The sequence below is a fragment of the Phocoena phocoena genome, chromosome 11 (genome assembly GCF_963924675.1).
Source record: "Phocoena phocoena chromosome 11, mPhoPho1.1, whole genome shotgun sequence".
Taxonomy (NCBI): Eukaryota; Metazoa; Chordata; class Mammalia; order Artiodactyla; family Phocoenidae; genus Phocoena; species Phocoena phocoena.
Genome location: NC_089229.1, coordinates 62,966,338 through 62,980,853, shown reverse-complemented (window position 1 = coordinate 62,980,853; position 14,516 = coordinate 62,966,338). Strand labels below are relative to the sequence as shown.

At 41.0% G+C, this 14,516-nt stretch overlaps 1 protein-coding gene across 1 annotated transcript in view; it reads right to left on the bottom strand.

The window, feature by feature from the left end:
- Positions 1–1,974: 1,974 nt before the first annotated feature.
- CERS5 (ceramide synthase 5) overlaps positions 1,975–14,516 on the bottom strand; it is a 34,975-nt gene continuing 22,433 nt past the window's right edge. Inside the window, exons 2-11 of the mRNA XM_065887310.1 lie at positions 12,800–12,905; positions 12,059–12,189; positions 11,300–11,357; positions 9,370–9,420; positions 8,587–8,679; positions 6,822–6,950; positions 6,614–6,720; positions 5,650–5,806; positions 4,463–4,571; positions 1,975–2,860 (exon numbers count right to left, since the gene is read on the bottom strand). Of these exons, the coding sequence (XP_065743382.1) occupies positions 2,853–2,860; positions 4,463–4,571; positions 5,650–5,806; positions 6,614–6,720; positions 6,822–6,950; positions 8,587–8,679; positions 9,370–9,420; positions 11,300–11,357; positions 12,059–12,189; positions 12,800–12,905 (949 nt within the window). The 3' untranslated portion in view covers positions 1,975–2,852. The remainder of the gene's footprint in view (positions 2,861–4,462; positions 4,572–5,649; positions 5,807–6,613; positions 6,721–6,821; positions 6,951–8,586; positions 8,680–9,369; positions 9,421–11,299; positions 11,358–12,058; positions 12,190–12,799; positions 12,906–14,516) is intronic.

The window sequence follows — 14,516 nt, the reverse complement described above, 5'->3', positions numbered from 1 at the left end:
GAGCAAAGCCCAAGGCACGGAGAGGTCACGTTTAGGTACGTTAGTTGATAGCCCCGACAGAGTTCCTAGGGAACAGTCAGCATTAACTTCTAGCCAGACCAGTTAATCATCTTTGACATCCAGCTCAGTTGAGTCTTTAAACTACTCCATTCCCGGCTGCCATCTGACTGCAACCACATGAGATATTTCCAACTGGGCTCATTCAACCAACCAAACCATGAGAAATAATAAAATGTTCTTTCAAGCCACTACGTTTTCAGGTGGTTAGTTACATTGTAACAGACAATCAGAACATTCATTTATGGAATGGAGATAATAATCCCTACTTTCACAGCAGTGTTCTGAAGTTCACTTTTTGATGTAATGAAATCATCTTCAAAGCAGTTAAGCACTATACAAACATGTTATCTTTTCAATAAATAATAAAGTTAAAACTCTTTTACATTCAACAGAGGAGAGGTAATGCCTTGCTTCTCTTACAAATATTCCTAGTTCTTGGGTAGGGATGATGGGTCTGCATCTAACCTGCTCTGCACTGATTTGGGGCCTTCCTCTCAGGCATAAAACCTTCCCAGGCCATCTATAAAACTGGCCTCATGACAGTCTTGCTGCCCACCCCCCCGTTAACACTATTATCTTCCGGCTCTGTATTCAAACTCCCTAGCAACCTCTCTCTCATCTCCCACTCCAGCTATATGCATATAGTTCCTCTTCAGAACAAGACCCTGTTCCTATAACTGACCCTAATCTCAATTCACTCATCCAAGGCTAACTCTAATCAGTCTATGCCTCTGGCTAAATGCTTCTTCAACAACTATTCTTCCTCATATGAAGTCCTGGGAAGTGTTACAGTATAGTGGTTAAGAACAGAGACTCTGAGTTTGATTCTTTACTAGCTGTTTGAATTTAGGCAAGTTAACCTATTTTGCTGTATTTTAATCATATGTAAAGTGCTTAATACAGTACCTGGCATGTAATAAAGAGCTATGTGTTAGCAATTATTACTTTAATTATTATACCACTTGGTTGCATCTTTTGTCAGATTAACTGGGCCAACTAATTCAGATTGTATTTACAAAGCAATTGTTCAAATTTCAAAAGGCAATATACATACCTTGTCTGACTTTCAAAAGCATTTTCATTCATATTTTATAATTACTAATTTATTCAACAATACGGCAAATTGAGGAACTAAATGTAAGACCCTAGTCTTTTAGTCTTCCTGACTAGCTCTGACCAAATAACTAGGTAAGACATTTTAGAACTTAATTTTTCCATGCCCTATAGTAAGTCTTTTTAAAATCCAGCCACTCAGTAAGTTTAGTAGAGTCAATATCCCAATAATGTCAATGAACATCAAATGAGTATCTGATTCTTAGAACAATAACCTACTTCTTTCAATTTTGATCCATCTCCCTAACAATGAAGCATACCATATGTCTTAATGTACACAAGAGAATCTGGAAATATTTTGGTAATCTGAATATTCACTAAATGGAAAACTATTTTAAGAGATGAATACTACTATTAGTAATTTTGCCTTGACCTCAACTAGAGAAAAATCTAGATTAGGAAGACTGTTTCTCCATAGGCTAAAAGAGAAAAACAACTAAAGAGAAAACATCTGCTTAGACTCACTTATCGCAATCTTAAGATGTTAACTGGCAGTCTCTGTATTCAATAAAATGGGAAATACAGGAAATACTCAAGGTGTCTTAGCTCTTCAACCACAGCCTTTGTTGCTTTAGTAATATACATGCTTTCATCTGCTCAGTATTTTTTCTTATGGTCATTACACGTTTATTTTTTCTTAAAATATAAAGCCCTAAAATGCAGGCGCTCTCTTTCCAGCATGCACAGAAAGGAAAAACTTGGTGTCCAATGGCCTCTAGAATCAGACCTGAAAAAGTTCTTAATTAGATTATGGGTTCAGGGGATTGGGGACAGAGTCACTAAAGAGGTTGAGACAGCAGATGAGGGTTGAAGCACTTTTAATCACAGAAGAGTAAACAATAGTATAAACCGTTAACAACTCACCCAGTGGCTGCTGTCCTCCAGCCCTCAGCTCACCTGCTCCTCCCACCCCCCAACTCCCTGTGTACCACTGAATGAAGAGCAGGGTATCTATCAGCAGCTGTCCATCACTACCAGGTGGCAGGAAGGGGACCCAGCTAGGGGCCACAGCAATCCTGGCCATCCATTCATGGTTGTCTGTTCCTATATAACGTCGTGTGAAATATTCCATCTCCAAAGGAGGAATAGTGCAGAAACCTGGAGTGAACTTAGCTGCTCCATTCAGATGGCCAGAGCTTCAAGAGCCATGGGCAACAAGGGAGGGGACTCTCTGGAGCCAGCATAATTCAAGATGCAGCCAAATCTGGGATTGAGGTGGGTTCAAAGGGGACCAGGCTTGTGCTCCAACCTAGGCAACGAAACTCACACATATGCACAAATGCATATGCACATGTGCACACATATGCACACACACGCGCGCACACACAGAGCAAATAACATTACTGAAAGAACCTGGAGGCTATTAAATACAAAATGGCAGAGTTTTTTTAAAAAAGTGAAAATATTTGCTTCTTTGATTCTCCTCAGTGCCCTGCACACACCCTAGTCACAGGAGTGCAGATGCGGGGAGGCCCAGAGGAGTAGGTTGCTAGCAGCCCTACAAGTCCATCTATGCTGAAGTCCCCATACCAACCACCTTACTCTTCAGCCAGTAGCTGCCTCCCATGTGACCATTCACCCGACCGGCACCATTGCTGGAGCTGCGGCCACAGGGGCCTTTTGTGCTACTGGTCATATCTTCTTCTTCTGAGCTGCTTTCCACATCACTGCGATCATCCTTAGATACCTGGGTGGGATGAGGCCAAAGGTAGAAAAGGTAAGGACAGAACTTTTCTAGAATCATAAGACAGACAAAGCCCACAGAGCCCATGTTTGGGCATTACTCCCAATCTGGCCTACTTTCTGGTGGCAACTGACTCAAAATACTATCTGGACCACAGAGACTGTTGTGAATATCCTTTGCCTGCTTTCTGGGTTTCTCTCTCATCATCTCTAATTCCGTTCTCAATGGAATAAGTAGCCATCTTGGTAGAGGAGTTTACCTTTCAGGACCAGCCTAAAAGAGCTGAAATCATTCACCCAGTTGTGGTTTAGGTTTGAAGGAAACTCCACAGACACCCTTTCTCCTCTTGTACCTCAAGAAAAGAAAAGGCCAACACAAACAATACATATGGCTATCATCATTGCTTCTATCTTCTGGTGGTGTGGCCACTGCAGTTTTGGTTATCCAGAGTTTTGCTTTATCCCCAAAGCTGATCCACAACTGGGCTCTTCCTGGGCTCAACTATTGACACCCTATGACTAGGGTCATAGGGTGTTGATAGTTACTTCTCTTGAGCAACCCCAAGATACACAGTATGGTGAAAAGAAAAGTAGACTGAAAAAAAAAAAAAAAAAAAAAAGCAGACTGGCAGTCAGCGAGTAAAAAATCCCAGTCCCAATCATGCTACTCTCTATCAATCTTTACCTTTCAACCTCAGCTTTTTGTTCTATATTTTCAAATGAAGGATTTGGATTAGAGCAGTGTTTTTCAATCTAAACTATCCTGCATACCAAGCACAGTATTTCAGATTCTCTACCGTGGACCATAAAAGTAAAGGAGAGAAACCCAGGGAAACCTATGTCAGACTTTTGCCCTCCCGAACTGAAGGATAATAAATGTGGTTTTTTTGTTGTTTTTGTTTTTTTAAAGTAACTAAGAGAAGGGGGTGAGAAGGAAACAAAACTACAATTGCTATTGCCAAGGGGTGGGGTAATTGCTTTGGTTAGCTCTAAGATTCTATGGTTTATTATAGCTATCGACCTCTGAACCCAGATAATGAACTGATTATCTGATCTTTAGGAAATTTCCACCAGAGGGCAGTGTGTCTAAATTTGAGGGAAAGGGAGGCTCAAAAAGGAGGGGGGCAGTGGGTGGGTGGGAAGGAAAGGAAAAACAGAAAGGGGAAAAAAAATGAGTAGACTCTAATCTTGCCTCAATTTAGGAAAAAGAACCTGGCAACTTGAGCTCCATTCAACAATGGCCCAACCTGAGCTCCATATAAAATGGCAGAGTTTTTTAAAGAAGTGAAAATATCTTCTTCTTTGATTCTCTTCAGTGCCCTGCACACCCCCTAGTCACAGAAGTGCAGATGCGGGGAGGCCCAGAGGAGTAGGCTGCCAGCAGCCTTACAAGTCCATCTATGCTGAAGTCCCCATACCAACCACCTTACTCTTCAGCCAGTAGCTGCCTCCCATGTGACCATTCACCCGACCGGCACCATTGCTGGAGTCAGGAGAGATACATGCTCTGATACAACCCAGGGAAACAGAATGGAAAGCAGGAAGGAAGAGAAACACATTCGGACAGACATGCTTCACTGAACACCAGAAGCACAGATACACTTACATGCAAGAGATGAAACTGTCCAGCTCCCACCAGGCATAGAAAAAAGGAAGGAGGTGAGAAAAGAGTGGAGAGTACAGAGTCTGGGTCTAATCCTTCCTGGATAGGTCACCTGGTCAGGAAAGAGCAGGGGAGAAGAGAGATGTCCAGTAGCTACAGCAAGATGCACAGGCACACTAAGCAAGTTCTGAAACCAATGGCAGCCATAAAGAATAGCGACACAAGGGCTTCCCTGGTGGCGCAGTGGTTGAGAGTCCGCCTGCTGATGCAGGGGACACGGGTTCGTGCCCCGGTCTGGGAAGATCCCACATGCTGCGGAGCAGCTGGGCCCGTGAGCCATGGCCGCTGAGCCTGCGCGTCTAGAGCCTGTGCTCCGCAACGAGAGAGGCCACAACAGTGAGAGGCCCGCGTACCGCAAAAAAAGAAAAAGAAAAACAAAACAAAACAAAAAAGAATAGCGACACAAGGGATCATATATTCCTGGGAAACATTCCATCCCTTTGTCCTAGAGTCAGTGTATCCTCTACCAGAGCCCCTCCCCTTGGGATTGTGTATTACCGAAGGCTGAATCCCCAGCCCGCAGGCTAACACAGTCTGACTGCTTCAGAATTTGCAAAATTCAGTTATGAGTTTTATCACTGAATGATCTTTCTTTGTGCTTTTGGGCTCTTGGCATAAGATGGGTATTTGAAACCCTAAAGACCTATCTCACTTAAGACCCCTGCCTCATACAACAGTAAGGTGAGATCGGTACTTAGTCCCTTACATAAACCATATCTTGAACATCACAGTGTGGCCATCTTGGGTAGCTTGCGACTTACCAAACTACTCCTAGGCAATCTAACATCTCTGCTTTTATACAGTTTATATCTTGGAGCTCTGCATATGATTTCCTTTGAAAAAAGGTTCCCATGCTGAAAACAAAAATATGAAATCCACAAAGTAGGTAGGTAAGGGGTAGGAAATGGTTGAGGTCATCTCCAAACCTAATCCTGTTTATTATTTTACAATGGTCATTCCTAAGGGACAGGAAGAAGGCAGATCCTTCCTCTGACATCTAAGTCATGTCTTAGATGGCTAAACACTCATACTTAAAGAAAAGATGGAAACTTTGGAGCCCTAGGCTCTTTGCTGGGTAATACCTATTTTCCCACCCAGCCCCAAAGGAAGAAGCCATCTTTCATCCTCACCTTTCCTCGGATCAAGGCTTTGAAAGCAATTCGTGCAATTAGGTAGGACCAGATGACATGCAGAACCTGTAGGATCAGGAGAAGGCCATTGAAGAGCCACCAGGAGGGATAGGGCCCAATCATCTCCCAACTCTCAAAGAGGGTCGTGTTCAGAATCCTGTAAGAGGGAGGCCAATGGTCAGATTCCAGAGTCAAAGCCAGACAGATAGGGATGAAGCTGAATTCCCTGGAAAGAAGAACCTTGTGTTTTCTCCCCATACCTTCTCTATCAGTTGAAGTTCCAGAGATATTCATCCACAGTGAGAAAAGAATAAAGAAAGGGGCCCATGGAGTTTTCTATCTTTAGGGATAAGGAAAGATATAGAAATCTTAGCAACTGATAGAATAAGTCATATTATTAATCACTTCAAATATACAGAGTTTCACAAGTTTGGGACACCAATTTTAATCATAATCCTAGGAATTACTCAGATCCTCAGGCACATATAGGACAGCTGGTAGCTGATTCCCTCAGACTAAGGAGAATCTCCAACCCACAGAGTCAATGACTTTGTATCATAAAGTAGTGAGTGTAGAAGTGAGAGTGGTGTATGTGTGTGTTGGTCAGGGTGGGAGACAGGGTATAGAGCAGGAAAACAAGCAAGAGCCTGAGAATTTTGTAATCAGTACAAAAGAAGGCAAAGGAATTACTTAGGCGTAAAATGAAGACTGCTCCTCAGAGATGAGTCAGGCGAGCCACAGCTAAGTGAGTTGGATGCTCTCAGTCTAGATCACAGCTCACTAGAAATATTGTGCAAGGGAAATGAGGTCCTTTGAGAGTCCATACAGGGTCAGGTTAGGTCAAGGAAGAAGCAGAGCAATATTTAGGGTTAGGGAACCTTGGTGGTCTGTTCCCTCAACTGGTGAAAGGTATCACCAGTTTATGGCTACGTATCTACCATAGCTCCACAGCCCTACCACTTACCAGAATGGATAGATTCCTAGACGAGTCACCACAAAAATAGCACTGAAGATCACAAAAAGGGTGTCACAGAGACGCTGATACTTGGCATAATTGGCCAGCTTGGCTGCCTGGAGAAAGGAAGATAAGAATTGAGCTGGGGAGAAAGCCAGTTCTTAGGAGGAAAAGTAAAGAAAGAGGAATAGTGAGGAAAGGGGGGTTGGGGTCTTACCTCCAGCAAGAAGTCTGAGGCATCATGTAGACACATGACCAGAGTTCCCACTCGAACCATGTTGTTGATGTAGGAGAAGGTAATGAGCCCAATGGTGGCCAAGTGATGCACAAACATGATCAGGAAGTCCTAGGAAGGAATGAAAATAAAACAGGCAGGTAAAGGCAAGGCCATAGAGCTGCCAGCCAACTCAATGTCCTGCATTGTTCTCAGAGGGTCTTATCCCACCCCTTAGAAGTTCCATTTTGTTTAAATTCTCCCTCAGGGAGCTGCCTAACATTTGACCCAAAACTCTCTACGTCAATGACTGACCCATAATCTACGTTAATATAGCTCAAAACACAGAAAAGAACAATTTTCTTTGGTAGTTGCAGAACATGTAGAGCTTGGATGCTGAGCTGACACTTGGAAATAATTTCCCAGGTGGTAGTCAGGCATACAAGCCTTAGATATTTCAGATATCCTTGAAAGTCTAAGACTCTTCTGCTTTGATGAAGGAAATTTCAACCAAAGGGACCTAACAGAAAGGGGAGGTTTGTGAAGGGGGCAAAGCTAAACTATTCCAAAACATTTCAGAGACATGCTAAACAATCCATCTTACTACAAGCACTCCCTGCTTTCAGATTTAAAGCTCAAACTTCCTCTTGGGTTCAAATGCCAAGGTTAGCCCTGGAGAAATCTCTAAATACCTGAGTTATCAGACATATCTAATAAATACTTCCCAGCCCAGTGAGGGAGAGAGGGTGGGAGAGGGCAGGTAAATCTGCATCAGAGAAGCAAGGATATAAAGTCTGTGCTCTCCACAGAGACAGGTACAATGGTATATTTTAGCTCTTTAGTTGGGGATGAGTTTACAAATACACGTTCTAGAATGTTTTAAAACCAACATATGTATTACAAACCTTTTTATATGCGTCATGTATTAAAATAAAATTTTAGTAAGAAGACCTGTGTCTACTAATCACAGGAGGGTGAAAGGCATCTGAATTGTGTATCAAGCTTCTAGGTTACACAACAACTAATAACCCAGATCAATTTCAATCCATTCCCACAAAGGCTAACCCTGATTCTCCTTACCAAAGATAACCACAAGTTAGTGACAGATTAGGGTTAGAGCTGCTGGAACTGCATTGTGTCAGGTGGACACCAATAAAAGGTGAAGATTCTGCCCTTTCTGTCTGCTTATAAAAAACTTCAGTCATTTCCAACTTTGCCACTCTGTGGGCAAGTCAACTCACTTCTCTGAATCTTCGTTTCCTAAACAGTAAGAAAAGGGTAAACAAAATCATCCTAAACCCCTTCCAACTGACATTCTTTAAGTAAGTGGGGTCACCAAGAAGGGAGAACAGAGAGGGAACAAGGGTCCCTAATGCCAAACAAAAGCCAGATCTAGCTTTTCTGGAATCAAGGCTTTTCCTGGATCAGGGCTTACTGTCCCTACGTTCTGAGTTTAGGAACTAAGCTCAGACTAAGTTTCCTGAGCTTTGTATATGTAAGAACCTTGGAGAAAATGAGGAAAAGGGTATGCTTCTTAGACAGTTAACTGTTTTCATCCTGGGCTGCCCTGAATGCCTCAAATATACTTCTTCATTAGTCAGGTCTCACTTCTGAGAACATTACAAAGAGCTGAAAGTCCCATTAAACCTACTTTCTCCCTCTTTTGTGGTCCCAATCAGGGCAGAGAATCTATCACAATGACAATAATGATAGCTGCTGGAAAGGAGGATGCAATAAGTCAGGGAGTTGAGGGAGCCAATGTCCTTACCTTTCTTTTAATGTCTGTAAACTGAGAAAACATAAGAGACCAATAGAAAGCCAATTCCATGATATAATAGTAATAAAGCCCATTTGTGAGAGGCTGGAAGAGAGAAAGTAGTAGTTAGAATACCAGCTAGTCAAAGACTCATTCCACCTCCCCAAATTTCTCCCTCTCAGAGGAGCCATACCCCAAATTATTAAATAACCTTCCTCTCCATCATCTTCCAAGATCTGCAATAGCTAACAGACTTTGGATTGGTGCGGAGACTTAAACCTCTTCCCTTCCACATACACATCTTCAGCTCTCACCTTTCAGAGATCAGATAAGGTTAACACATACTATAGCACAACCAAATCAGTGTGCCTAGAATTCTGGGCAATTAGTGCTTTTCAGGGGATTAAATACACTGAGGCCTTTCTTTCTTCTACTCTGTTAGCAGCCCCCTGACATTTTTCTACTATGGACTAGAACCATAGTAGAAAATCTTGAGGGATTCAAAAGGGACACATGAACCAGAAAGCACCTCATTAAGTGCCAGGAAGCTGTTTTTCTTTCCAGCCCAATTAGGGTGAATATAGGAACCTGGAACAAACAGATCACTGGATTTCACTGCTTATGGGGACCCCAAAAATAGATACCTGAATATATGACTCAAAGAGACTCAGTCCCTAATCCCTCAAGAATCCCAAGGAAATGTGCCATCTTCCCTTGGGACTGGCAATGTACTCTCCCCAACCCCATCTTACACACACACATAAGACCCCTGTCTTGAAAGGGCTCAGATCCTACCTGATAAGGGTAACTGTGCCAGCATTGTCGGGTGTCCCAGAACCAAGGCGACTAAGAGAAAACAGATAATCTAAGTCAGCCCTTAGAATTCTCCCCTGGCTCATCTATATAATCCCTTTCTCTCTATGCTTGGGGCAAAAGAGTTGGGAAAGGAAAAGGAATCCCTCTTGACAGAATTTAGGGTAACTGAATGGCTAGACTTTTCTTCTAGAACAAGAAAGTGTTATTACAAAGAGAGAAACCATGCTTTGAGGTATGTAAGAGCAATGAGAGCTCTAGGATAGTTTCTGGAAACATCACAACCTGGAATATATAGGAAACTGGGAGGCAGGAAGACAATGATTTCATTTAATAACTGACAGCGAGATCTCCATGCCAAAGATTCACAAGTCAAAAGTAATAATCTCTAATGGAGTTTCAATTAAGTCCATTTCATCTAAGTTGTTGAATTTATTACTGTTAAATTGTTCACAATCTTGTCCTATTATTCTTTCAATGTCTACAGGATATGTAGCGATAGCTTTTTTTTTTTTTTTTTTAAGTTTTGGCCACACCCCACAGCATGTGGGACCTTAGTTCCCCAACCAGGATCGCACCTGCACTCCCTGCATTGGAAGGCGGAGTCTTAACATTGGACAAACAGGGAAATCCCCGTGATAGCCTCTTTTTCTCCCTGATACTGATAATTTGTTTTCTTGTTTTTTTCTAAGGGTTTATCAATTTTAATTAAACCTTTCAAAGAACCAACTTTTGGCTTTATTAATTTTCTCCATTATTTGTCTAATGCCTATTTCATCCATTTTTGCTTTTGCTTTTTCCTTTCCTTTAACTTACTTTGGGTTTACTTTGCTCTTCTTTTTCTGGATCTTAAAGTGAAAACTTAGATCATTGACTTTAAAGCTTTCTTCTTTTCTAATATAAACATTTAAAGTTATAAATTTCCTCTTAAGTATGCTTTAGCTGCATGCCACACATTTTGGTATGTTGTATTTTCAGCATCATTCAATTCAAAATATTTTCTAATTTCCCTATGATTTCTTATTTGATCTTCGGGTTATTTAGAAGAGCTGTTTAACTTCCAAATATTTCTCTAGATATCTTTTTATTATTAATGTGATTTCTATTTTAATTCCATTATGGTCAGAGAACATATTTTGTAAGATTTCAATATTTTAAAATTTGCTGAGACTAATTTTATGGCCTAACATATGGTTATCTTAGTTGGTGTTCCATGTACACTTGAAAATAATACATATTCTTCAGCTGTTGGTGTAGTGTCCTATAAATGTCAATTAGGCCAAATTGGTTGACTGTGTTGCTTAAATCTTCTACATCTTCAGTGATTTTTGTCTAGTGATTTAGTCAATTACGAAGAGTATTAAAATCTCCAAATATGACTGTATATTTGTCTATTCTCTTCCTTTTCCCTTCTTTCTGCCTCTTTATGTTTCATGTATTTTGAAGCCTCAATTATTGCATTTAGAGGAAAATAGTGTGGTACAGTGAAAAAAAAAAAAAGGACTCATGAATCAAAAAGCCTGAAATTCTTCTTTGACTCTGACAATTAACTGAAAAGCAGGAATAATACCTGTTTTACCCACTATAATGAGTTACTGACTTGATTTCTGTAATGTCTCCTCCTTGAAAGAACAGGACTTTTGTCAAGTGCTCTGTAAACCATCACGTACTATGCTGATTTAATTAATTTTTTATTATTAGCATTATTTATGGGAGAAACAGTAGAGTCACGAGGTTACTGATGTCAGGCCCCAGACAGAAGACAATCTATTTAGCTTATCACAAGAAAAAAAAGAATCACAAGAAAAAAAAAAGGGAGTAAGGGACAAAATCTAAAGGTATTTAACTCTTATCTCCAGGGATGTAGGTATGATTAGAACCCAACAGAGAACCAGAGAAAGTTCAGACTCACCGACCAGAGAAATCTAACTCCATAGCAGAATATACATAAATAAAAAGTGAATCTCCACCTGGATGGGCAAGAAGTAGAAGTTAGAAAAATATTCACTCAAAAGAAAGTCTGTGAAGTAAAGAAGTCAAGAGAGCAGATTTGGGGATAAGACAGTTACTGGTAAGAAATTAAGTTCCCATAACAGGGACAAATACTGTTACTGAAAAAGCCAAAGAGATAAAAATCTTCCAGCCTCTGTTTAAAATAGATTTCCACAAGTGTATACTGTCTTTAGTAAACGTTTCTTCCATATTAGACTCCCTGATGATAGTGCCTATTATTTTTTTTTGCATGACAATAAGAAATACAGCACTCGGTGTCCAGAGGATAATCAGCAAAAACCCAGTGAAATGGATTATAGTATGTCCAGAAAAGGGATGCTTCCCACTAAAATGTCAATTTAGAGCAAGCTGGTACTATCTCTACCCAGGTATACAAGGGTATGCATATCTACCTATGTAAGTGCCAGTATAGGAATTCATTCCCAATTTATTTGGGAAAGGGGAACAAAATGGAACTACATCTAGCTTAGGGGCAAGCATGTCCAAGAAACTAAGGGTGATCAGGCTTCCAGTTCTCTTCTTCCCAGCCTATAACAGAGTTAGCCCTCTACATCTATTGACTGTTATTCTAACAAGAGAAGTGATTTCCAAAAAGAAAACCTTAGTCCAGTCATACTCCACCCTTCTCCTCACTCCCCACCTCCTTCTGCACACCTACATGCTTTCACAGAATTTAGTGAGCGTTGGGGGCTTGTCCTGATTCCTCCGATGACGAAACCAGCATTGGATTTTTCGGACATCCCAGTCCAGTTGCTTTGACAGGCCCTCCAGCCTTTTCTCATCAGGATACTGCAGATGTATGACCAGAGTCAGAACATTCCTTTTTCTTCAAACCTCTCATTAAATCCCTTTGACTAGTTGAGTGGCAAAGCGGCAATAACTATAGTGACTTAAGTAATGTTTTTCTTTCCAGGTTTCATCCCCAAAGTCATTTTTAGTATGAAGTACTATTTTACACATCAAGGACCTTTACCATTCATCTATACACATCCTTGTTTGGTCTTCTCCCTCCAGCCCAAGCTAAGTAAAAAGAGATATTAAAACCCAACCGCAAAGGCTATCAGTACCATTTCCATTTGATTATGCAACTAGGTAATGACAAGAGCTGGAGCAGGGAAAAACAAAATCAAAATATGATGTGTGTCTGGGGGAGAAGGAGGGGTGGTGGTGGCTACTAGGCCTAAAACTCAAATGTATGTAAACTTGACTTATTTAAGGGATCCTGGCCCAAAGGTATTCCCTGAGTGGATAAAGTTTTCCTAATAGCTCTATGGACTTCCCAAATGTGAAAGATCATCCCATCCTATCCCTACCCTTGGAAATACTTGCTCTTTTATCCTCCCCTGCCCTATGGGATAAACCCCCACACGAATCTTCCTCTGTTTCTTTGCCCACTTACCTTGGTAACAGATATGAACACCTTTTCAAGGATGGCATTAGGTTGGGCCTGATAAGGACCACTGTCCTGGATGCCAACATGGAGTGCACAGGGTTTGGCAATAAACCTGTAATGGAGAAAACCCAAAAGCCAATTCTAAAAATGGTTTGCTAAGCATGAAGCAAAGATCCTGATTAGGGGACTGATAAGAGGAAAAAGGGGAAACACTTGGCTCAGAGCCAGGACTTTTTGATTTAGTCCTGGATTCTGCCATTGACTCACTTGAGAAGTGACCTGTTTAAGAAATATTGAAACATAAGCTCTCTTTCCATTTTTCCCTGGCTTCCCTTATCACATCTTGAGCTTTAGAGTCAGAGAGACCTAGATCAAATAACTAGTCTACCATTTACTGCCTGTATGAACTTGGGCAATTTATTTAATCTTGCTAAAGCTCAGTTTTTTCATCTATAAGATTAAGATTCTTGCTACTCAGCATAAGGCCAACAGATGAACAGCATTACTGGTTTTTCCTAGAAGCTTTTTAGAAATACAGAATCTTGAACCCCATCTCAGACCAGCAAAATCAGAATCTGCACTAACAAGATTCCCAGGGGATTCATATTCCCATTAAAATGTTAGAAGCGGGTCTACTTTACATGAATCTTGCAGGTACAATGATATTACATATATGAAGACCGTGACACAAGGAAAGTGCTTAATAAATGGTAATTTTCCTTATATCAGATGATCAAGAAGATCTTAATTGGAGGGAAAGGTAGAACTGAGACTGAGCTCTTCCTAAACACAAATATCCCGGGTCATGGTCACCTTCCTGCCTAATCAAAAGACTATACGGAAATACTTTGAACTTTCAGAAGTTCTAAAGAAAGAAAATGGGAAACTACGAAGAGTGGTAAGAAGGAAATTACCTATTAGTACTCAATTCTAGTCCCAGATCTACCACTAATAAGTCACATAAACTTGGTCAAGTCACTTAATTCTTGGGTTTTGGTTTTGTCATCTAAAAGAAGGGGTTATATGAGATGATGCGTAAGATTTTTTTCTTGGGCTTCCCTGCCGCCGCAGTGGTTAAGAATCCGCCTGCCAACGCAGGGGACATGGGTTTGATCCCTGGTCTGGGGAGATCCCACATGCTGCGGAGCAACTAAGCCCATGCGCCACAACTACTGAGCCTGAGCTCTAAAGCCCGTGAGCCACAACTACTGAGCCCACGCGCCACAACTACTGAAGCCCACGCACCTAGAGCCCATGCTCTGCAACAAGAGAAGCCACCACAATGAGAAGCCTGCACACCGCAATAAAGAATAGTCCCCGCTCGCCACAACTAGAGAAAGCCCACACGCAGCAACGAAGACCCAACGCAGCCAAAAAAAATAAATAAATTAAATAAATAAATTTTAAAAATAAAAGATTTTTTTCTCTTTCTAAGATTCCATAGTGATATCATTGATTATAACTAACTTATAACTTTTACATCTTTGAAAATTGAGGAATTATTCCTTGGTTCTGCAAGAAAGATCTCTCTGTTCTACACAACCATAGATTTTTATGAGCCTCAGCTCTAGGAAAAGCTTTATGTAGTCACTTTCAGAATAAGTCAAAACCAGTTTTAGCTCTCTTAGCATCTTAGGGAGTCTCATGATGAAATTATAACTGGGAGGTGTAAGATGGAATGCTCTTGACCTATTTTCTTGATCTGCATTCAAATCCAGAATTT